The following is a 26191-nucleotide window of genomic DNA, read 5'->3' on the forward strand; positions in this document are numbered from 1 at the left end:
TGAATTCACGCTCATGGCTGCAGAATCTCCTTGCCACTGACTGCACTTCAAAAGTATTTCATTGGCTGTAAAACGTTTTGCGACGTCATGAAATTGTGAAAGGTGCTGTGTTAAAGCACACCTCTTTTTTTTAAAGCCACTTACCGGTTGGTAAGAAGAAGCCACGATGTTCTGGGCAAAGAATTCCAAAGGTTCATAAACCTATGAATGAAGAGATTTATCCTTATTTTAATCCTACATGATCGACCCCTTATTCTGAGACAGTGCATGTGTTCTAGATTCACAGCCAAGTTAGACTTCCTTCAGGATCTTCTATATTTTAATTGATCACCTCTCACTCTTCTAATCTCAAGAAGATGTAGGCCTAATTTAGTCTTCATATCATTGTAGGACAACCTTCTTTAATCCAGGAATGAATCTTGCAAATCTTCTCTATCCTACCTCCAAAGCAACATACCCTTTTTTAGATATACACACCAGAGCAATGCATAATACTTCCGGTGTGGTCTCATCCAAGCTCTATACAGTTACCGCAAGACTTACTTTTGTACTCCAGTCCCAAAGGGAAAAATCTAATACGCTGTGTGCCTTGTGAATTGTTAGTGTATCTGCCTGCTTATTTTCTTATGAATCTTAAGGCTATTGCAAAGAGTCATACTCTTGTTTGAGCTCACTCTCCAATCCTTTCATCCTTCTTTTTTTTTCAACCTCTTCTGTCTTTGTGTATGTTTTACTTCAGTTGCTCCCAGTTCCCAAAATATCTCATGCCTTTGGCTCTGATGTAATATTTTTATAACTACAAAATGATCTAGCCTATTTCCTATGGAATGTGCAAGGAGAATGATATATTAGAATGCTTTACTTCCAGCTGTTGAGATAAAGGTGAGCAGTGAGAAATCAATTGTATAGTGAGAGAAGAGGGCTTTGCTGTCAAAATTAGGCAAAGGGCCCAATCCCCTCTTGACAATGCTAGTGTTATGACACAAGGTAAATCCCCACCCCCCCACTAATTTAAACAACACAGAAATGATTTAACCTGTGCTATAATCTGTTAAACCTCAAGAGGCCAAGAACTATCCGGAAGGTCACTATTTAAAATAAAAATTAACAAGTTTTTTTTTGAAAGTCGATCAGAGAATTAACTAACAAATATTTACAACTCCTTTCTCTAACCTATCTTTTACTTCCCATTCTCTGATAAAACCCCCAATTAAGATTTACCAAAAAATTCACATTTCAAAACCAGCCGCTGTCGAATCTTCAGTTTGTATCTTCCTCTGTCGTCTTAGGATTTCTGTTTCACAGGTCGTTGATAGATTAAGGTACCTTTTAAGAAAGGTATTCTGCAGATGTTGATGGCTTGACAGTACTCTTCCAACTGTTCAATTTGTTTAATATTTATACCAATAAAGCATCAGATCGTTTCATTGGTTTTAATATTATCAAAATACCAAATTCAAATTGATTGGAATGTAGTATCTTGGGGCAAAATTTAAACTGGCCGAATTTGAATTTGTTTTTGTCTCATAGCAACCCAAGTACTACTAGCTGCTGGACCAAATATTACATTGTGAATTCTCCAGCACTCTCTGTTCTTGCTAAGTCCTTCAACTCTCTTAAAGGTACAGTGCCCCTTACACCTTCATAACACTAGCACTATTGCATAAATTACAGCAGTAATATTTCATTGCATTCAAGTCCCAGTTTATGTTGCTATGCAGGGTTTTGCTGTAATTTTTGCATTAATCTACCATTCGAGAGTTTTTTCCTCCCACTTCCAGTTTCATTCCTTCGAGTGGCTGGCAGTGCAAATCTCAATCATTTAGAAACAGAAGGAAACAAAGAACATGCCCATGGATGCTGACCAAGAGAGTGTTGGAATATTTGAATCTGGAAATGACAAAGACATATAAATGAGTTTCATTGACACACTGGCTGAGGTAAGAGCACAGCAGACAATGTTCAGGAGATGGAAGTAATCAGTCCTTGAAATGGAGAGGATATGGGGTGAGAAGTTCAACTCCGGTTAAATGGTATAGTGAGATTGCAAATATTCTGCTTTAACCTACAGCTGTCCTTGAGATGAGAATGGAGCTGATGATATGGGTAAAGTAAAGTAGATAGTTTGAATACAATGGCTGTGCTCTTCACAATGTTTAACTGGAGGGATTTTTAGCTCATCAAAGACTACTATCAGAAAAATTAAAGCATTGATGGGGTTATAGAAGATGACGAAGAAATTGAGTTGGATGTCATTGTATGCACAGACGTTCATGTTATCATCAAAGCAGCATGTTGATGAGGTGATTGCGGTCAAAGGTAGATCCTTGTAAGATTCTGGAGGTAACAGGTCAAAGTTGAGAAGCCATCACTGGTGGGACTGTACCTGTAATGGTTAGGTAAGTGACAAAAACAAGGTCAGTCTCCTTGGACTGGACAACAAAAGCGATGTTGATTGAGAGTGATGTAGATGACAGGCATCAAAAGCTCCAGAGTGTTGGTGACAACAAGGAAGGGTTGCTCGCTCAGGTCTCAAACACATTAAATGCCATTTATGAATTTAGTTAAACTTGTTTTAACATTGTGACATAGGTGAAAATCTAATAAAATGTTCAAATGAAATTGTTAGAAAGCTGAGAACAGATCTAGGAGAAAACAAGGATTCAGGGATTGTGAAGAGGAAATAGGGGTTGAAAATGGGATTGATAGTTGTGGAAGGGGCAAAGCAGATCTTGCATGGAGTCATTGGTGACAGTAGTTTGGAAAGGGAGGAGTATGCACCTGACGCGAGGAAATCATTTGCAATAAACTTGCATGAGCAAGAGAAGATATTGTCAGTCAGCTGTTTAATTGCTGCTCCGTTGATGGAAATGCCTTCAACTACATAGCCTTTAGCTGTGAAATTCCTTTCCCAAATCACACTGCCTCATTACCTTCTGTTCCTCTTTTGAGGCACTATTAAAACATACTGTTTGGCATAGGAGGCCATTATATTCATTAAGCCTGCTTTCCCATTCGATAATGTTATAGAGTCATAGAGATGTACAGCATGGAAACGGACCCTTCGGTCCAACCCGTCCATGCCGACCAGATATCCCAACTCAATCTAGTCCCACCTGCCAGCACCCAGCCCATATCCCTCCAAACCCTTCCTATTCATATACCCATTCAAATGCCTCTTAAATGTTGCAATTGTACCAGTCTCCACCACATCCTCTGGCAGCTCATTCCATACGCGTACCACCCTCTGCGTGAAAAAGTTGCCCCTGAGGTCTCTTTATATCTTTCCCCTCTCACCCTAAACCTATGCCCTCTAGTTCTGGACTCCCCGACTCCAGGGAAAATACTTTGTCTATTTATTCTATCCATGCCCCTCATAATTTTGTAAACCTCTAGAAGGTTGCCCCTCAGCCTCCGCGCTTCAGGGAAAACAGCCCCAGCCTGTTCAGCTTCTCCCTGCAGCTCAGATCCACCAATCCTGGCAACATCCTTGTAAATCTTTTCTGAGCCCTTTCAAGTTTCACAACATCTTTCCGATAGGAAGGAGACCAGAATTGCACGCAATATTCCAACAGTGGCCTAACCAATGTCCTGTACAGCCGCAACATGACCTCCCAACTCCTGTACTCAATACTCTGACCAATAAAGGAAAGCATACCAAACGCCGCCTTCACTATCCTATCTACCGGCGACTCCACTTTCAAGGAGCTGTGAACCTGCACTCCAAGGTCTCTTTGTTCAGCAACACTCCCGAGGACCTTACCATTAAGTGTATAAGTCCTGCTAAGATTTGCTTTCCCAAAATGCAGCACCTCACATTTATTGGAATTAAACTCCATCTGCCACTTCTCAGCCCATTGACCCATCTGGTCAAGATCTGGTTGTAATCTGAGGTAACCCTCTTCGCTGTCCACTACACCTCCAATTTTGGTGTCATCTGCAAACTTACTAAATGCACCTCTTATGTTCGCATCCAAATCATTTATGTAAATGACAAAAAGGAGAGGGGCCAGCACCAATCCTTGTGGCACTCCACTAGTCACAGGCCTCCAGTCTGAAAAACAACCTTCCACCACCACCCTCTGTCTTCTACCTTTGAGCCAGTTCTGTAGCCTTAACTCCTTGTTACTGCCTGCCCCAATAATCCTTGATTCCCAGGTTTATCAAAGTTTCTGTTAACTTTGAAAAATGTTCTCATTCATCAATTCTTTCGTGGAATGAGTGTTGTTGACTAGACCAGCTTATTTATTGCTCAAACTTAACTACCCTTGAGGTAGTATTGAGCCACGTTATCACCCATAGTGGTGATAGAGTTCCAGGATTTTGATCCAGCAACTGTGAAGGAATAGATAAAACTTCAAGTCAGGATGTTGTATGGCTTAGAGACAAAAGTACAGTTTGTGCTGTGCCCCTATATTTGTTGCCTTTGCCTTTCCAGATAGTATAGGTAGCAAGTTTGGAAGATACTCTCAAAGGAGCTTTGATGGCTTGCAACTTTGCATCTTGTAGATGGTGTCCATTGCTGCCAGTCTGTTACTGGTAAAGAAGTGAATGTTTAAAGCAGTAGATGGAGCACAATCAAGGATGCTGCTTTTTTCTGAATGGTGTTGAGCTACTTTGGTTTTGTTATAGCTACATTCATCCAGACAAGTGGAGAGTATTTCAATCATGCTCCTTGCTTGTGCCTTGCAGATGGTGGGCAGACTTCGGGAAGTCAGGTGATGCGTTATTTTCTACAGAGTTCCTAAGCTCTGACCTGCTCTTGTAGCCGCAGTATATATCTAATCCAATTCAGTTGCATGATCAATAGTAATCGTGCACCCTGCTCCATATCAATAATTGAATTCCGAGATAGTAATGCCATTGAAAGTCAAGAGGAGACCATTAGAATCTCTCATTGGAAGTGGTAATTGCCTGCCATTTGGTGTGTATCAAAAACAAATTGCTGGCAAAACTCAGCAAGTCTTGCACATTCTGTGGGAATAAAGCAAAGTGAATGTTTTAAGTCTGATGACTCTTCATCAGTCACTGGGCTCAAAACTTTAACTCTGCTCTCTTCCCACAGGTGCTGCCAGATCTACTGAGTTTCGCTGGCAATTTCTGTTTTAGTTTCAGATCTCCAATATCTACAGTTCTTTATTTTAATTTGAGTGGTATAAATATTGCTTGCTAGTTGTCAGCCTGATTGTTATATATGGGCATAATTACTTCAGTATATTGGGATTCTCAAATGGTATGGAACATTGTGCAATAATCAGTGGATATCTTCGCTTTTGAATTCTAATTGAAGGAAGGTTTTTGAAGCAAAACATCAACACTACCCTAGAGAACTACTGCATGAGTGACCTGGGACTGAATGATTGAACCTCTAATAACTATACTCATTTTCTAGGTATGACCCCAGCTAGTTGAATCCCCTAATTCCCATTGACTTCTCTTTTACTGGAACTCCTGGATATCATGTGTCAAATGTTCCTTTTTTTCTCAAGGGTAGTCACTCTCTCCTCCTGGAGTTCATCTCTTTTATCCATATTTGGACCATGCTGTAATGAGGTCTGGAGCTACATGGCCCTGATCAAACCCAACTGAGCATCAGTGAGCAGGTTATTGTTGTACAAAGGCTACTTGATAGCCAATTTCACCTTCGATCGCCTTGATATTGAGAGTAGCCTTTTTTGCTGGTACTTAATTGGGTTGAATTTGTTTTGCTTTTTGTGGGCAGTATATACTTGGGCATATTTATCTGTGGCCAGATGTCGGTGTTATAATTATCCTGGAACACTTCGACCAGAGTTGGGTTAGTTCTAAAGTATGTCTTCAGTACCATTGCTAGAATGTTGTCAGGACCCATAAGCTTTGTAATATCTGTTGCTTTCAGCTGTTTATTAATATCTCGTGAAGTGAATCAAATTGACTGAAGATTAGCACCAATGAAGCTGGGGGTCAAGACAGAACATCCACTCGACACTTCTGGCTGAAGGTGATTGCAAGTACATGAGCCATTTATGCTGATGTGCTGAGGATTGAGATTCTTGTGGACCTTTCTGTGGTTAGTTGTTTCATTGTCCATTGCCATTCACAACTGATAGGGCACCAGAGCTTAGATCTCTGTCTATTGTATGCTTTTTTTCCGATTGGTATTGTAGCTTTACCCCTCATTTTTAGGTATGCCTGGTGCTTCACCATGCATGCCCACCTGCAGTCTCCTTTGAACCAGAGTTGAACCCTATGTTGAAGATAGAGTGGGGTGTGGCTGTGAGGTCAGAGTTTATGGTTGAATACAATTCTACTGATAGTCCACAGTGCCTTATGGATACCCATAGATCTGTTTGAAACTGCTAGACCTGTTTGACATTTGTCCCATTTAGCAACATGAACGTACCGCATGAAATGATAGATGATAACCTGGATGCAAAGACAAGTTTTTGTCTCTGCAAGGGCCATAGTATCACTACTACCAGTTTTGTCATGGACAGCTATATCTGCAAGAGGTTCAGTAGTGGGAATGAAGTCTGTTGGGGTTTTGTTTTACCCTCTTGATTCTTTCAGCACCTGCCACGGGCCCAGTCGAACTGTCATGTTACTCAACAGTAGGCTAGTTCTGATCGTGGTGCTACAGAACCACATTTCATGATGAACGTTGAAGTTCCCTGCCCAGAGTATATTTTGTGCCCTTGCCGTCCTTTGTCCTTCTTCCAGTTGGTGCTCAACATAGAGGAGTGATGCAGTGTGGGATATTTCATTTGCCTATGTTTGACCTGATGCCAGGAGAATTCGTGGGGATTGAAGTTAATGTTGAGGACTTACAGAGCAATTCCCCACCTACTGTATGCAGTCAGTGTCTGCCAATAGGTCATCACGTACCCAAGGATTTTGATGTTGAGGATATTATCTATCAATTCCAAGAGTATGACTTGTCAGGCTGTTACTTGAATGTGAGACAACACTCCTAATTTTGGCACAATCACCAGATGTTGGTAAGGAGGAATTTGAAGAGCCTACAGGGTTTGCAGTGGCATTTTTGTTGGAAGGTTGATGACAGGTGGTAAATTCTGTTTCGTTTCTTTTTGCCTTTGTATTCAATGATTCAGACACCACTGATGGGTTAGCCATAGATGAATTGTCTGTGGCTAACCAAGGAGTGTAAAGATAGTATCAAATACAAAGAAATAGCAGAATATAAAAGAAACAAAGAGTAGAAGATTAATAAGGAGGACGAAGTTGGAGTTTCAGTAAAAGTTGGCTATAAAAATAAAAACACAGTATGAGTTTTAAAAAAGAAATGAATGCTGGTCCTCTCGAGTAAGAGTCTGGGAAATTGGTAATGGAAAGTAAGGAATTAGCAGGTGATGTTATTAGATATTTTGCACTCACCTCCTGTGTGGATGATGCAAATAACATCCTAGAAATTACTATAAAAGGAAAGGAGGTGCTTAAAACCATCTCATTGATAGGGAAGGTGTGCAGAGAAAATTATTAGAAATAATAGTTGATATACCCCTTGGTCATGATGGGCTTCTTCATTAAGTGATTACTATTGATTTTCCAAAACTCCTGGATTCTGGAGTATAACTCATTTTAATCAAAAAAGGAAGGAGACAGAGTAGAAAACTACAGACATGCACACATATGTTCTTGTGAAAATACAGGAATCTATTTCTCAGGAATTGAGGGCATTCTGGCTAGGTTTGCAGATGATACAAAGATAGGTAGTGTTGAGGTAGGGAGTTTGCAGAAGGATTTGGACAGGTTAGGAGAGTGGGCAAAGATTTGGCAGATGGAGTACAACATGGGAAAGTGTGATATCATGCACTTTGATAAGAATAGAAGCAGGGACTATTTTCTAAATGGGGAGAAAATTCACAAGTCTGAAGTGCAGATAGATTATGAGTTCTCGTTCAGGATTCTCTCAAAGTAAACTTGCAGGTTGAGTCAGTAGTTAGGAAATTGAATGCAAAATTGGCATTTATTTTTAGAGGACTTGAATATAAAAGTAGAGATGTATTTCTGATGCTCTGTAAGGCTGCGGTCAGACCACATTTAGAGTATTGTGTGCAGTTTTGGGCCCCATATATGGGGAAGGATGTAATGGCCCTGGAGCGTGTTCAGAGGAGGTTCACGAGAATGGTTCCAGGAATGGAAAGTTTAATATATGAGGAACATTTGAAGACTGGGTCGGTCTATACTTGGAGTTTAGAAGGATGAAGGGGGATCTAATTGAAACTTAGAGAATATTGAATGGCCTGGACAGAGTAGATGTCGGGAAGATGTTTCCTTTGGTAGGAGAAACTAGGACTCGAGGACACAGCCTTCGAGTAGAGCGAAGTAAGGAAAACTTCTTCAGCCAGAGAATAGTGAATCTATGGAATTCACTGTCACAGAAGGCTGTGGAGGCCAGGTCATTGAGTATATTTAAGATGGTGATGGATTCTTGATTGTCAACGAGATTAAGGGTTACAGTGCGAAAGTGAGAGAATGGGATTGAGAAACATATCAGCCGTAATTGAATGGTGGAGCACGCTCGATGGGTTGAATAGCCAAATTTCTGCTCCTATGTCTTATGGTCTTTTGGCCTTTTATTAAGGAGGATTATAGTGGGACACTTAGAAAATCTCCATGCTAACTCTGCCTGGTGCCATTGTTTTCTGAAAGGGAATTGATGTTTGATTAACTCTTTGAACTCTTTTGCAGAAGTAATACGTAATGTAGATAACGGAAACCCTTTGGAATTGTATACTTAGTTTCCAGAATGTCTTTGACTTTGTCACTTCAAAGTTTACTGTGCGGAATAAGAGCTCTCAGGATTGCATTATAGAGTCTGTCGAGGGTTGGTTGCATAACAGAAATGGTGAACGTAAATTGGTTATTTTTGAGTTAGCAGGCTGTAACAAGCAGGGTGCTGTAGGGATAGACTAGCTGAAAGAACCAAATGCATAGTTAATGCTAAACTAAATGCTAAATTTGCTGATGGCACAGTTAGGTAAGGAAGAAATTGTGAAGGGGTTGTGAGGATCCTGCAAAAGGATGTAGATAGGTTAAGTGAGGTAAGGAAAAAGAAATGGCAAATGGAGTATAATGCAAGAAAATGTAATGTCGTCCACTTTGGCAGAAAGAATAGAAAAACTGCACCTTATTTAATGGAGAGAGATTGAAAAACTCCGCAGTACAGACGGATCTGTGGCTAAGTACACAAAAAGCAGGCATGCAGGTACAGCAAGTCATTAGGAGGGCAAATACCATTTATTGCAAGTAGAATGGAATATAGAAATAGATGATTTGCTACAGTTATACAGGGTCTTGACTGAGCCACAGCTGGAATACAATATGTAGATCTGGTCTCCTTGTTCAAGAAAGGATGTAAATGCATTAGAAGTAGCTCAGAGAGGAATATGAGATGGGAGAGGAGAGCAGGAGGTTTGGGAGCTGGTGGTGTTTCTCTAGCATGGAAATTGTGGACAGGCTGAGTCTCTTTAGTGTTAGAAGAGAATGTTTGCCCTTGTGAGAGAGACTGGAAGTAGAGGAGACAGTTAAAAGTAATGGGTCATCCTTGATAATTGAGAGGCTTTGGAACTCTTCCCCAGAGAGCAATGGAGGCAGCATCAATGAATATTTTTAAGGTATTGATTGGTTCTTTACTAACAAGGGACTCTAAAGCTTATCAGGGGATACACAAAAATGTGGAGTTGAGGCCATACTGAAATCAGCATGATCTTTTTGAATTGTTGAGCAGGCTTGAGGGACTGATTAGCCTATTCCTGTTCCTAATTTGTGTGTTCATGTGGTCTCCAGGAAATAGAGTTCCAAAGTGTTACGAACTCTTTGAGAAAGAGCATTCCTTTGTCTGAAATAGGCGATTGCTTATTTTGGGACTATGTCCCCATTCTTAGATTTCTCCACTAAAAATCCTTCCATCATCTACCTTATCAAGGCCCATCAGAATGTTACGATTCAATAAAGTCACCTATCATTCTTCTCATCTCAAATGAGTACAGACTCGAGCTGCGTAATCTTTGCTCACAGGACTGAGCCTAGTGAACCTTCTCTGAAGTGCTGCTAATGTCAGTATAATACCACTTTAAATAACGGATAGAAATCAGTACACCGTATTCTAAGTGAGGTCTTACCGATAACCTGGACTGTAGCAGCATGACTTCCCTGCTTTCTCCACTAGCCCTCTTGCAATACATGCTAATACTCTATTTGTCTTCCTAATTAATAGCTGCATCTGCATGCTAACTTTTGTTTGATGTATAAAGAGACCCAAATCCCTCTATCCTGTTGAATTCTACCCTGCCGGAGTGGGTTATTTTATTCCTCAAGCCTCCATTATCATTTGATAAGAGTAGAGCTGATTTGATTGTGACCTAAATTCTATTTTCCAGTCTATACACGATCCTTTATTAATCAAAATTCTATCTAACTCAAACTTAAAATTATTCAATTAACCTCTATTCACTGTTCTCTGGGGTAGAGTGTTAACAAACTTCTGAGCAAGAGTTTCTCTTCATCTCTTTCTTAAATGGGCAACCTCTTAATTTTAAATGATGTTAACCAATTCTAGTTTCTCTAATAAGAGAAAGTATCCTCTCATCATTCACTATACCACTAGTCTTATGTTTCAATAAAATACCTCTGCTGTTAATTTATATTCCATTCACCTTACAATATTCTGCGGTCTCACTGCATTTAAATAAAAGCTTTCATGTTTATTCCTACCAAGGTGTACAAGTTTCTACTTTGTAGTTCATGTGCCATTTTATTGCTGACTCAATTGACCAACTGTATATCTTTCCAAAATGCAAAGGTGAAAAAATAATGTTGAGCCGTGTATATCATTCGTATCATGTATTGTTCTTGCTACATTGAAATAAGGCTTGCTCAGTGTGTCATTTTGGCAAAATTGAAAACTTTCCTTATTAATGAGTTAAGTTTTTGTTCATTGTGCATAACGAAATCTTTATGGTGTTATGCTTAGATTTATTGAATATTTTGCCTTTTTCTGTTTTGTCATAACAGTAAGATATTTGAAATTTCAGAGATTCTATAATATGTTCTGTTACGTTTTTTTGCAATTCATATAATTTTATAGCAATGTTGAAGATTGTTTCTCCTGTGATCTCAGTTGCCTTGGGAATTATATACAGCAATTCTCCATAGCTCGATATCCATATTAAGCAGCTCGAAGACAAGTGTGGAAAACAGCTACATACTTAATATAAAATAAAAACTTCTGATGCTGGAAATCTGAAACGAAGACAGAAAATGTTGGAGGAACTCAACAGGTCTAGCTGAATCTTAGAAAGAGAAACAAGTTAATCTTTTGAGTTCAGTGACCCCTTGTCAGAACTGATAACAGCTAGGAAAGGATGGAATTGATGGTGATGACAATTCGGGTGTGAATAGAGGTAGATGGATACTGGCCCAGAGAGAGAAAAAAAGGGTTTGACACATAATGAGATAAGTGGTTATAAGCCAAGAGGTAGAGATCTAGGGACGGTTCTATCAAGATGTGTAAGTGGTTGAAAATGGGTTGATATGCTTGCAACCCATACAAAACAGTAGATGTTTTGGGGAAGGGTAATGAACATAGAAGAAGGTGTTCACATTCTTAAATTGCTAAACTCAATCGAGTCCTTAAGGTTGCAAGATACTAGGTGTGAGGGAGGTCTTGTTCCTCCAGCTTGTGTCGAGATCGATAGAGCACTGCAGCAGGCTTGAAACACAAATGTTGGAGCACGGTTCATTGAAGTGGCAGGCAACTGGAAATTCAGGGTTACTTTTACGGACAAGGCGTAGTTGCTTAATCTCTAAAAAGTACCTTCTTTTGTCCACACTGCCAATCTAGTCGACTATATTCACTGCTCACAATGTGGTCTACTCTATATTGGGGAGATGAAACACAGGCTAGATGACAGCTTTGCCGAACATCTATGTTCTGTCCGTAAAAGCATGACCCTGCGCTTCCAATTGCCTACCATTTCAACACACCTCCGTGCTCCCATTGCTAAAATTCTTGTCTTGCGCCTCCTGCAGGGCTCAATGTAATCTGAAGGAACACATCACCTGTACTCAACATGAAGATTAACAATTTCAGAACATGAACACCTTTGTTTGTTCACTCTTCCTCTCCTCTTGTCTTTTATGGGTTGCACCCAGCACAGCCAACCCATTTTCTAACACTTCCTCTTCTTCTTAGCACCCTACCTAGTACTGATCATGATCTCAGCCTATCACAAGTAATCTTTGCTTACCCTTTTTTTCTGTCTCCATATCCTTGATTCAGTCCCCCACTCCATTAATAACAAAAATGCCAAACTTTCCCGGCTATTTTCAGTTCTGACATTTACTCAGATTTTCTCTCCACAGATTCAGCCAAACCTACTGAGTTTCTCCAGCACTTTCTGTTTTTGTTTCACCTTGTTTTAATTGTAGCAACAAAACAGAATAATATTTGGCTATTACAAATCTGTTCTTTCAGGAGTACCTCATTAGATGTGGAACCAATTTATACATTCAGAGCCCATATGTAAGTAACATCAGTTTTCTAATAGATTATTTTACTATGCAAATATCCACCAACACACAATGAAATCCATTTAAAACTATGCAGAAAAATAGAAAAAAAAGTCATTGCTTTGTAATTTAACAAAAAATTTTGCAGATGTAAATATTTCTTTATAATTTAACCATTCTAATGAGACAGATTATCTATATCATGTATAATTTGAGTAGTTCAATAATAATTGTCGAGTCAGCAGTTGCTTCTAGTAATGTTCACTTCATAAATTTGATTTGTTTCACTGTTTTCTTTTGTTTCTAGTGGACCTGTACTGTCTTTGACAATTAGTTCTAATGGTGAGCAGTGTTTCAGTGGTGGAATTGATGCTACAATACGATGCTGGAACATGCCAAGTCCCAATGTTGATCCATATGATACATATGGTATGTACTAAATGAAAATACTGCTTATTCTTCACTTATTCAGTAGCCTGTCTTTAAACAGTTTTTGTTTCAAATTCTACAAATGATTCTTTTGAAGATTTAAAATCTTTAATTTCAGTACTTTGATTTTAAACATTGTAAGTGCTTTCACTATACTATATAATAATTTGAATCTAGCATTTATTTATGCACTGTCATGGGATACTCCTTGATACACTCCAGTGTATGTTAATTATTCATTAATTTCCTTCCTCATTCTGTGGGTAAAGTCAACATTCAATAGAAGAATATTAAGGGTCATTAAGCTTTTATTCCAAACTATACCCAAACAGTAAGACCTTACTGGAAATTGGGTCTTCATTTTATAAATGAATTCCTTCATAGGATAAGATGTAAGCAATGCTGACAAAGTCAGTTTTTAACTGAGTATTCCTAATTTCAATTAAGATGATAGTGGTTGTGAGTTATGTTGCTAAAAATTGAATACCTTTATAGGCAATTTCAGGGAACAGTTGAAGAGTCAGCTGCATTACTAGGAGTCTGAAGTCACATCCAGACTAGAATAAATGAGTATGGGAGATTCTTTTCCCTTCAGATATTAATTAGCCAGATGAGTTTTTACAGCATGATCACGATTACTGATGCTAACGGTATATTCCAAATTTATTTAAATAACTGAATTCAAATTCCCCATTTTGAATGTGTACTTATGGCTTTAGATCATAAGTCAGGGCCCTCAAAAATTACTCATTCAGTAAAGTAACAATTGATCCATGTTTGTCCTTATACCTTTCATACCTAATTTTGTGAATTTGTCCTGGTGTATAGTGTTCCTCCATCATAAGCTAAGACCCATGTCTACTCAAGCTGTCCATGAGACATAGGAGCAGAAGTAGGCTGTTCAGCCCATCGAGCATAATCTTCTGTTAAGTGAGGTCATGGCTGATCTGAAAATCTTCAACTCCACTTTCTTGCCTTTTCCCCTTAAACTTTGAGTCCCTTACCGATTTAAAATCTCTCCGCCTTAGGTATAGTTATTGAGTCAGCCCTCCATGGTAAAGAATTTCACAAATCTACAACCCTTTAAGAAAAGAAATTCCTCTTCATCTCTGTCCTCCTCCTGAGTGCTTGCCCTTTGATCTTAGACTCTCCCACTAGAGGAAACAACTTTTCCACATTTACCTTGTCAAATCCTCTAAGAATCTTGGAGGAAGTGAGGACTGCAGATGCTGGAGATCAGAGTCGAGAGTGTAGTGCTGGAAAAGCACAGCAGGCCAGACAGCATCCCAGGAGTAGGAGAATCAAAGTCTCAGGCATAAGCCCTACATAGGCATGAAACGTTTCTGAATGAGACATTCCTGATGAAGGGTGTATGCCTAAAACATCAATTCTTGGATGCTGCCTGACCTGCTGTGCTTGTCCAGCATTACACTGTCACCTCTAAGAATCTTTTATGTATCAGTAAGGTTGCCTCTCATTTTTCTATATTCAAATGAATACAGCCCCAATCTATTAAACTTCTCATAAGACAGTTCTTCCAAACCTGGTATCATCCTTGGGAACTTTCTCTAGACTAGCTCCAGTGCCAGTATATATCACCTTAGGTAAGGGGCCCAGAACAGTTTACAGTATTCCAGTTATGGTCTTATATTGCTTTAGCAAAATCCACCTCGCTTTTATACTGCATTACTTTTGAACTAAAGGCCAATGTTTCATTGCCTTCTGTTACAACACAACTTAAGCCCTCCTGCTTAATTTAAACCAGCAACACAGAAAAGATTTATCCCGTGCAAATTCAAGAGACCGAGAACTATTTAAAGTAAAAGTTAACAACTTCATTTCTTAAAGTATGACAGAGAATAATTAACTAATAGCTATTTACAACCTCTTCCTCTAACCTATCTTTTACCTTTCCCTTCTATAATACTAGTCCAATAAACCCCCACCACCACCCTGATTAAGATTTGCCAAAAATTCAAATTTTCAAAACCAGCCAGACATCAAATCTTCTCTTCCCCTGTCGTCTTTTCTTCTTAGGGATTTCTGTTTCACACGTCACTGATCGAGCAAGGTACCTTTTAAGAGAGCTATTTTTCGGACAGAGTCTACATGCTGGTACCTTGGCAGTTCTCCTCCTAACTGTTCAATTTTCCCCGGTCCTATCCCTCCAAATTATCAGGTTGTGTTGTTGGCTTTTAAGATTGTCAATATACTAAATTCAAACTTGATTGTAATTTGGTATTTTTTGGGGTATAATTTAAACTGACTGGCTTAATTCGAATTTGTTTTTGTCTCCCAGCAACCTGCTACCCTAGCTACCCCAGTACATGTTACATTGTATCTTGTTGAAAAAACTAGTTTTGCTAGCTTTTAACTCTCTTAAAGGCACAGTACACCCACATCCTCATAACACTTCTCAGTTATCTTTTGAAATTTGGTGCTAGCTTTTTTTGTGATTCCTGGCTGAGAACTTTAAAATCCCTCTGATGTATAGCTTTATATAGTCTTTCTCCATTTAAATTATATTTAGCTCCTCTATTCTTCCTACCAAAGAGCTTAACTTCACATTTCACACTTTGTATTCCATTTGCCAACTTTTAGCTCACTAGCTTAGCCTATAATGTCTTCTGCAGACCTGTGCCATCCGCAGACTTGGTTACAGTGCATTCACTTTCCTCATCCAAATCATTAATATATCATTAATGTAAGTAATTGTAACCCCAGCACTGATCCCTGAGATACACCGCTACAGTTGCCAACCTGAAAATGTAAAATTTAAAAACAGTTACTTTTTGTTTCCATTAATTATGTCATCTAGTTGAAAATTATTTTGTTAATTAATTTATTTTGGTAGCCTTTAATAAATCCTGCCCATTTAGAGACACATTCACCACAGTGAAAAGCTGATCAAATGATTTCAGTGTGTTGAACACTTAGGAGACCATAGTAGCTAGTGCCATAGTAAAGGTATTACATGTTTGAAGAAGCTAGATTGGAAATGCAGAGCTGTGTCAAGGTGTAGAAAGATGGGAGCAGAATGACAATCACTGTCAAATTGCCACTCTGCTCCTACCTTTCTCCATCCTGACACAGCTCTGCATTTCCAATCCTAACTCCTTCGTACATATAATGCCTTTCCTTTCTATGGCACTAGCTACTGTGGTCTCCGACGTGTTCAACAGACAAATCATTTAAACAATCTTTTATCATGGTTAATGTGTTTGAAGGTGGGTTTGAGATGCAAAGTCTTGTGAGGTTAGTGGTGATAGAGGGGGATGTCAGGTGGTGGAACCTAGAAAGATTGGGTAGGGAGTATCTATAGGTACCCTGATTTGAATCAGGAGTTTCTGCCTGCTACTTTCTAGATAGTTCAGATAAGTAATTCAAAAATGTCTGAAATCTCCAAAAGTCAAAGACCTTTTTTTAGTGTCCTGATGAGCAGGAGAATTGTTCATTGAAAGCTCAAACTTAACTGAAAATTCCCAGAGTCATTGCAGTGAGATTTCTGTGATGTCCCAGCACTTACCTTGGGCCTTATGACCTATCTTTGTTGATCCAGAGTCCAGAAGATCGGGCATAAGGCCCAAGATGTGCACCCATATCAATTACCTTTTTTAAAAGAATTCCAATATTGCCCTTATAATGTACTAAGTTAGCACTGAAAATCAAATCAGCTGATTGAATCACAAGGACATATGCTGCAGCATGATCAAAAGAGAGAATATGCATTAAGTCATTGTAGACCATACTATACTATGTCAAGTGCTTTTTGAATTAGTTATCCGCCACTACTGAAATGGTAAATAGTATAATGTATTTTTGTCAGAAACTGACTTAACGTCTACTTTGCGATTTTCCCTTGTAATTCATCTGGAGACTGTATTGCAAATAGTAGAATTCATGATGTATGAGGAAATGTTAAAGAACCTGGAGCACCTCAAAATTGACTATTTGTTTCATATTTACCTACAGATCCAAGTGTCCTATCAAATACATTGGTGGCACACACAAATGCAGTATGGGGTCTTTCATTTAGTGGAATAAAGAACCGGTTGCTGTCTTGTTCAGCAGATGGCACTATTCGGTTATGGAACCCAACTGAGAAGTCACCTTGCCTTAGTACTTACAATGTAGAAGGGGGTAAGTATAGCGATGTTATTGAATTTAACAGATTTTTTTTTAGTAATGCCTCTTTCTGTCTTTCGAAATAGCAAAATACAGGGTTTTATTTCAACATTTTGCTGAGGTTGGTTCAGTTGTGAAAAGAATAGTAGGCTTGGATTCTGGATTATGGGAAGAACAATGTGAGGATTAAACTCAAAGTTAAATTCATTCTGTAAATCCTGTGCAAAGCGTAAGTGAGGATTAAAGATGCAACCATATTGCTCCTTAGTAAATGAGAATGAACCATAAGCCACTCGTAACTGGTTCCTATTTAAAGTAGCACATTGTAAACACAATCAGTGTTCCTGCCCTGTGCAGAAGCTATTTTTTTCCGAAAGAACTTTAAAAATGATAGTTGAAATTATAGAATAATTACTAAGGATTTGTCTGGAAAGGATATCTTGTTATCATTGCAGATTTGTCACAAGCTACTGTAGTAGCAATGGAATATTTATTTGTTATAATCTATACTTGGAACAAGAAAGGACCATGGCATTTGTGCATTTGGCCCCCTTTCTATTGTGCTTCATAGTGATATATCAGCATCCCTCCTCCCATTTCTTAGAATTAACAAGTGGTATATTTGTGACATAAGATTCAGCAATGTATTGTGTAATGTGTAAATAATGATAGAAAACCTGATGTTCTGTAGGCAAATTTGAATGTATTCCGGTTAGATTTGCTTCATCTGAAGTTTGTGCTTATAAGAGGCATGTTTCAAGCACTTTCTTGTCAGGTAGAGAAAGATTAGATGTGGAATAAAACCTCATTTATTCAAATATGCCTGAGTAGCCTTAATGTCATTAATACATTATACTATTTGCTCCACTGTAAACTCGCTGCTTTAACAATCTAAATTGTCTATTTACTGCTAAGCCAATGGCAGTTTTATGCAGTTTGTACAGTTAATATTTCTAAAGATTATCAAATATGTGATTACTGTGCTTTAACTAACATTTCAGAAAATGGAATCCCTACATCAGTTGACTTTGTAGGTGCTGATCCTGCTCACATTTTGGGTTCCTTTAATAGTGGCAACACAGTCATTTATGATATTGAAACTTCTCAGCCTTTAGTGATGTTGGCATCGCAGGTAGACGCCGGTGAGTTGTATGAAAATATTATTTAAAAATTTCTGTGTTAAATCTATTCATTACAAAATAAAATAGTGAAGTTATCAATGTTTCAGCTTGCTACTTGATAATCCATGAAGAGAATCTTCTTGAATTCCATCTTTTTTATCCCACCCATCCATTACCTGCCTAAAATGTTCTTAGTGACAAATTGCTATGAAACTGTACACTCATACATGAAGATTTGTTCATTCATCATATCAGTTCTTCTCCTGACTGGTTCATTGTCTTATTTATTCATGTGAACTCTGCCTTCTTGCTCTGTTTTTTTACTGTGGTTTGCCTGTGTTTTATAAATTGGTATTGAAATAAATTCAGAGCTTGGGATGACTTCACATTTCAACATGCGAGGCAGTACTGTGGCTCAGTGGTTAGCACTGCTGCCTCACAGCACCAGAGACCAGGGTTCGATTCCTACCTCTGGCAACTGTCTGTGTGGAGTTTGCACATTCCCCCTATGTCTGCGTAGGTTTCCTTCGGGTGCTCTAGTTTCCTCCCACAATCCAAAGCTGTGCAGGTCAGGTGAATTGGCCATGCTAAATTGCCCATAGTATTATGTGGCTTCGTCAGGGGTAAATGTCTGGGTCTGGGTGGGTTACTCTTTGGAGGGTTGGTGTGGACTTGTTGGGCTGAAGGGCCTGTTTTCCTACTGTAGGGAATCTAATCAAGATGCTCATTTGTGCATAAGGGAGGTGGAAATGTGACTGCCTTTGTGCTGCTGAAAAAGGGACTGCAGCAAGTTGAGTTTTTAAAAAAAAATCAGAGAAAGGGAGTTCATAAATCAAAAAGGTTTTAGAGTAAAAGGAGTGGAAATGGTTGTAGGGAAGAAGACAAAGCATTGGTCCAAACCAAATGTTAATAGCAGAATAAAGGTCAGCTCTGACTGAACACACAAAAAAAAGTAGACACTGGGGAAAAGATGGACCAACATGAAAAACAGAGTTCATTGTCTGAATTTGTTGAATTCAGTGGTGAGTCCAGAAGGCGAGAAAGTGCCTAATTTGAAAATTAGGTGCTGTTCGCTGGATTTCACTGGAACGCTGCTATTTTCATTTCCTTTGTGTTGTGTGTTATTTCACAAAGTTGGCCACCTGATTGTTATATCTCTAATGTCAGTCGATCAAAATTTTATTTGGTTATGCAAAAAAAAAGTGTGTTCAAGTTGTGAAACAAATTGATGTACTTTGTTCTTTGCAAATTCAAAAGCTAGATTTGCATCTATCCATAGGAGTTAAAGACAAACAAGCATATTTTAAATGAACAGATAATTATCAATATTGTTCCTCCTTCAGTCCTTTTCCTAGCGTGTAAATTTAGATTCAGCATCATATACTGATCCCTGAACAAAAAACAAGGTAGATGGCCTGAATCTAAGCCAGTACTGCTTCTGGGAGGAGTGGAGAGAGGCAGGAAGACCTTGCAATCTTCTGGGCAAGATAGTTTACTGCTTCCTTGTATCAGTGTGTTTCATTCACTATCCATTGCCTTTACCCTATTGCTACTCCCAATTTAGAATGCAGAGATTATCACTGACAGACTTGAAAAGACAGACTTGACAGGCCGCCTACTTGCAGAACGTTTCAGAGAACACCTCTGGGATACCCGGAACAACCAACCCAACCATCCCGTAGCTCAACACTTCAACTCCCCCTCCCACTCCACCAAGGATATGCAGGTCCTTAAACTCCTCCATCGCCAGACCATAGCAACACGACGGTTGGAGGAAAAGCGCCTCATCTTCCGCCTAGAAACCCTCCAACCACAAGGGATGAACTCAGATTTCTCCAGTTTCCTCATTCCTCCCCCCCCCCCCCCCCCCCCCCCCACCTTGTCTCAGTCAAATTCCTCGAACTCAGCACCGCTTTCCTAACCTGCAATCTTCTTCCTGACCTCTCCGCCCCCACCCCACTCCGGCCTATCACCCTCACCTTGACCTCCTTCCACCTATTGCATTTCCAACGCCCCTCCCACAAGTCCCTCCTCCCTACCTTTTATCTTAGCCTGCTGGACACACTTTCCTCATTCCTGAAGGAGGGCTTATGCCCGAAACGTCGATTCTCCTGTTCCTTGGATGCTGCCTGACCTGCGCTTTTCCAGCAACACATTTTCAGACTTGAAAAGATAGTAATGATAGTGAGAGTAGCAATTCATAAGACCATAAGATGCAGAAGTAGACCGTTCAACGCAACAATTCTGCTCTGCCATTCAATGAGATCGTAGTTGATGTGATAATCCTCAACCCCACCTTCCTGCTTTTTCCCATAACTTTACTGAATAAATATATTCCAGGCTGAGAGACAAGAGATTTTTAATCACCCAGCCTTTCCAGCCCGTGCAGAAATTCTTTCTCACTGCTGTCTTAAATTGACAACTCTTTATTCTGCCTTTTGGTCCTGGATTCTCCCATTAAAGAAAGCAATCTCTGAGCATCTATCCTGTAGAGCTCCCAATGTGTTTCAACCAAGTCATTCTTCTGAACTTGAGTGAATACTGGACCAAGCTACTCAACCTACCTCCTCATAAAACAATCCCTCCATTCTCAGGTTCAACCTAATGAATATTCTCTGGATTGTCTCCAATGTCAGTGTATTTTTCCTGAGACAAGAGGACCAAAACTGGCCCGTCTTTCAGCTGTGGTCTGACTAGTGCCTTGTATTTTTTTAGCAACACTACCCTATTTATATGCTCCATTCTTTACAAAATAGAGGGCAACATTCCATTTACCTTCAACATTGCTTTCTGAACTTGTGTGCTGGATTTTTCTACATCAGGCAAAATTACTTCCAAATCTCTATTTACTGCAGTTTTCCATATTCTTCCTTAATTTAAATAGTACTCAGTTCCTCAAGGTGGGTGGGGGGGGCAGAATTTGTTAACCTCTAGGCTGCTACTGAAACTTAGCTTTATTTTAGATTACCTACAGTATGGAAACAGGCTCATCGGCCCAACAAGTTCACACAGACCCTCCGAAGAATAACCCATCCAGACCCATTCCCCTGTCATATATTTAACCCTGACTATAGGCAATTTAACATGGCTAGTTCCAATGTAAAAAGATAGTTATGATTCATAGATTCAGTTGAACTTGTATTTTGTTTAGTTTGTCAAAATTTTTTCACATCTATAGTAATAATTGTTTTGATATCTATACACTTTAAAAGTTTGTTCATTACTCATACATTTTTTTCAATAATTCAGCTTGTGCATCCGTTTTATCATTACCTCAGTATTGTTCACTGTACATGTCTCACATAACAGACAACCTAATTGTCAATACCTATAAAAAATACATATGGTGACATACAATATATCACGTCAGTCACCTTGTCTCCTATAGATGGAGAAATGTTAGTCCCTGTGGATATGAGCAGCAGGAAGCTCATTTAATTTAACATTTCAAAGCCCTTCTCAGAATCGTCATCAACCAAAATGTGATATGGAATCACGTAGGAGATCTTAATACAAATTATCAAAATACAAAAGGTTTGAAAGAGCCTCTTAATGGATTAGAAGGAAAGAGAGAAGCAGTTCAGGTTTCGAAAGGAAATTTCAGTACTTAGCGCCTGAGCATCGGCACTTAATTTTCAGAGCTACGATCATTTAATTATTGTTAAATTGTGCCATTTCCATTCCATCAAAATTTTAATCAGCAAATTCCAGAAATAGCTTAATAATTGTTGCACAATTTTAGTGTGAATGTTTGCTGACTAATATGATTTTCATCAGCTTTTGCCATACTTTGTATACACAGCTTCTCCTTTAGCCAATCAGATTAATAGAGTTGTCAGCCATCCCACATTGCCTGTGACCATCACGGCTCATGAAGATAGACATATTAAGTTTTTTGATAATAAAACGGGTAAGTAATACCAAGTTATTGAAAACTGTGAACAATATTATTGTAAAGTTACAGGATCATCTGGCTTAACTATAAATAATTTTGTAATTTAGGTAAATTGATCCATGCTATGGTCGCTCACCTGGATGCTGTTACTAGTCTGGCAGTAGATCCTAATGGAATCTACTTGATGTCTGGAAGTATGTAACTACTTTCTTTAATTAAATGTTTGTAATAAATTGATCTTCAGCTGGTTTTATTTTTGTTTGCTTTATCTAGACAACTTTTAAGACAGAATGAATAACTTAGCAAAAGATTCAACAAATCCACAGTTTCAAAAACTATTTAATTTACAATTAATGTTCAATTAAGTAATAATGAGTTACTGGAATGTTTGACTTGGGGAGAAATTTTAAAGTAGATGACTAGAAAATTAGATTAATATTGTCAGTAATTGACATTAATGTTGCTTTATAATTGAAATATTAACCTGACCCTTTTTTAAATTGTATCAGGTCATGATTGCTCTATACGTCTGTGGAACCTGGATAGCAAGACATGTGTTCAAGAAATTACTGCTCATCGGAAAAAATGTGATGAATCTATTTATGACGTAGCTTTCCATCCATCAAAAGCATACATTGCTAGTGCAGGAGCTGATGCCCTAGCCAAAGTATTTGTGTAACAATTGCTAAAATATTTTTGCCCCATCATAGCAGGTGAGCTGGAAATGAACACGAATTGCTTCACTGCCATTAGTTACCTGGTTATTATGTAACACTAAGTACTACTCTGTTCTACCTGGGCAATGCTCTTCCTGATAGACGATCATAGGCAGGTGTCTTGTGGCCAAGTATCACCAAATCCTTGAATAACGTCAGGCAAAACCATTTAACTGTAATTACTGTATCTAAAATAAAACACCAGTATTTGTAGCCTTGACTGGATTTGAACTGATCTACTTTATTGTAATGTAGATGTTTTCAACGTTATGTGGAAGTTACTCTTACAACAGTAAATACTTTGGACTCTTGTGTCCTGCCTTATGGTTGGGATTGTGGTGCAATGGTGGGCAGTGAACTTACAACTAAACCATTGAATGTCATCTTCAATTCCTTTTATTGATTTTCCAACATCAACATACTTTTAGTCGACTTTAAGCATTAAAAAAATTAAATATATTTTAACCTTCGTTTTACAGAATTTTGACAGGATGTCTAGTTTTTATAAGTCTTTTGTATAATTTTCCTGTCAGAATAATGTTCCAAATAGGGTTAATACTGAAATGTTTGATTTGGTTACAACCCAATCAAACCATCCTCACTGACCCACTATTATGTAACTACATTCTTCCCTTGCCCAGCTTAAAATCCTCAGTAAATCCTTCCATATGGATGCTATTTTAACATCACTATAAAAGCTGTTAAGTGTAATCATTGAAAACTGTAAATGTGTTGCGATGAAACACAGGGGGTTTAATACCCACAATTAACTCTTTTAAAAAAAAATTGCAGCATCCTATCACTATGTGATATTTTGTACATCTTACTGTATTTACAAGTTTATTTATCAAGGGTTAACCATCTTAATGCTATTGGCCTACTGTTATTTATTTCATTTTTCTGTTGGTCTTTATATCCCTCATGTTTTGTGTGTGTTATTGAGTCCTGTATATCTTTGTCTAGCATGGGACTTTTACAAAAGACTAGAGCGCTCTCAATATAGGTTTAAAATGGAACACTGTTTATATTACAGCCCAGGATTTCCTGTCAGATTACTTGCTTTAGGGGCTTCACCCTAATCCTGTGTAACTGAAAAATTTGTGTGAATTCTGGAGTGAAAAGGTTTTATTTTGGATTAAATATAGAATATTGAAATAGCCAAATCAAGATTCAGAAATCTGCTGTGTTTGGTCTAGCTATCCCAGCTTTACAAAGTGCTTCAGTTAATGGTGTAACTAAACAATTTGTTTGTGTAATGCATGATTAATACAATAAAGTATTTTTTCTAGTCTTCCACAGATTTCTGATGAGTTTGCAAGTTCTGATGAGTTTTGTAAGGTTTTGTTTTACAATACATGATTAAGTAAATTTTTAATATTGTACCACATAGCTAATTACAGCTGTTTAAAAGTAATGTATATAAAATGCATATAATAAATATTAAATGGTGTACCTGTAAGCTAGCGTTTGTTATATTACTTGAGTTGTATAGCTTCAAAAATGTTTTGTTTTGTGGAATCCAAAATATCCTTAATAGTTCAAAATATGTAAAATAAGGTTTACATTGAAGTTATGTCCATCGTTTTATCATTTATCTATTTAGAAAAGGGATTTGTATTTTTTAAAGCCTTTGGGGTATAACTGCATTGTCCTTTAGTAAAATGGCATTTTCTACATAATTGTTGGAAGTATAAAGTATAACATTCATTTAATCTAAATTTAAAATATACATTTGAGCCATAGCATTTTGAATTTGTCATCTAAAGTCCTTGCACAAATTTCCAAAACCCTTCTGGTTTTTGTTTCGAAGAATGTAAGCACGCAATATGTATTTTTCAAATATGAATGAACGATCTAATCTTTGGTAAGGAGTCATTATTAAAATATCAGGTGTGTAACTTACTGTGAAAATAACTTCCTTACAGATTATGATTTGGAGATGCTGGTGTTGGACGGGGGTGTACAAAGTTAAAAATCACACAATACCAGGTTTAATTGGAAGCACAACAGCTTTTGGAGTGTCGCTCCTTCAGGTGATTCATAATGAGCGGTGCTCCGAAAGCTAGTGTGCTTCCAATTAAACCTGTTGGACGGTTGTGAGATTTTTAGCTCCTTACAGGTTAGTAGATTTAGCAGTGAACATCAGATAAAATTTAATCCACAGAAATAGAGATAAAAATTTTTAGAGGAAGAATAAGTCGAAAAAATGATGTAAACACTTAATGATTCAAATTTAAGAGGAATTTAAATTTAAAAGCAAAGAAATGTGAAAGTTCATAGGGGGACACATTGATAAAGCTACTAAAGATGCTGTGTATGGAATTCTCTGTTTTATTAAAGTGCCAAAGTAAAAAAGTAATGCCAAGCCTTTGTAAATAATTATTTAACTTCTTGATACTGCGTTGATTTCAATTTTACTTTTACTCAGTGAAGACTGCAAGTCTCTGGATAAGGTGCAGAAGAGATTCTCACAGATTTTGCCAGGGTGAAGATAGTACCTTTTGTTAGAAGTAGTGTGATTAGAGATGCTGAAAATCATACAGTTTCGTGGTAAGATAAATAGGGCAAACTATTTCATTGGTTAGTGAGTCAGTGAATAGAGAATATAATTGAATGTTGAATGAGCTAACAGAAATAACTGCAGAAACAGAATTTTAGAATATTTTCTTTTTAGAATTACTATGCCTTTCTAAAGACTAAGGAATAACAGTTCCTTTGCTGAAATGGCGATCCTAGGAGGAGGCAGTGACAGTAATGTAAGCCAGAACAAGGTACCAGCTGCTTCACTGGTGGGCCCAGTTCTGGCAGCTTCAGCGGCGGCTACATTGCTGAGTTTGTCCCAGTACGGACACATGGCAACAACATCAATGATGGCAAGGTGGCACTGACAAATGGCAACACTTTCGGTAGCAGTGGGACTCAAGGACATGTCTGGGCCCAGGTACTTGGTGATGGTGGCATTCCGGCTGTGGCAGCATGCGGGGACTCTAGGCATCTGAGTGCTCTCAGACTGTGGGATGGACTATGTCGTTCTGTTTTCTGGCGAAGAGGATTCATGGTGGAGACATTGGAATGATCTGGATTTTATTTTTAACTGTTTAGTTTATTATTGCCTTTGTTTTAATCGTGTCTTTTGAGACTAAGATGGCGCTGCAAAATGGCGACTTTGTACACTATTCACTGTACTCTTGTATTCCTGTACTCAAGTACACGTGACAATAAAATTTAAAGATCTAAGATCTAAACAAGGCCCATCAATTAACCAACAGAAGCAAGCCACACGATTTCACATTCTTCAACAAGAAATGGCAGATGGAGTTTAATTTAGATAAATGAGGTGTTGCATTTTGGTCAGGCAAACTAGGGCGGGACTTATACAGATAATGGTATAA

The 26191-nt window shown here is 38.3% G+C and overlaps 1 protein-coding gene across 3 annotated transcripts in view; it reads left to right on the forward strand.

Moving 5' to 3' along the window:
- The window catches only part of strn3 (striatin, calmodulin binding protein 3), a 185061-nt gene extending 159071 nt beyond the window's left edge, over window positions 1-25990 (forward strand). For 2 of the 3 annotated variants that reach the window (XM_072568993.1, XM_072568994.1), the window contains 7 exons: window positions 12479-12526; window positions 12821-12942; window positions 16915-17082; window positions 18069-18209; window positions 21991-22098; window positions 22191-22277; window positions 22593-25989. In XM_072568993.1, coding sequence (XP_072425094.1) covers window positions 12479-12526; window positions 12821-12942; window positions 16915-17082; window positions 18069-18209; window positions 21991-22098; window positions 22191-22277; window positions 22593-22762 — 844 coding nt within the window. In that variant the 3' untranslated portion in view covers window positions 22763-25989. Of the gene's footprint in view, window positions 1-12478; window positions 12527-12820; window positions 12943-16914; window positions 17083-18068; window positions 18210-21990; window positions 22099-22190; window positions 22278-22592 lie in introns of all 3 variants that reach the window. The other variant, XM_072568995.1, reaches the window with a different exon arrangement.
- Window positions 25991-26191: the final 201 nt, after the last annotated feature.

The sequence above is a fragment of the Chiloscyllium punctatum genome, chromosome 4 (genome assembly GCF_047496795.1).
Source record: "Chiloscyllium punctatum isolate Juve2018m chromosome 4, sChiPun1.3, whole genome shotgun sequence".
Lineage (NCBI taxonomy): Eukaryota > Metazoa > Chordata > Chondrichthyes > Orectolobiformes > Hemiscylliidae > Chiloscyllium > Chiloscyllium punctatum.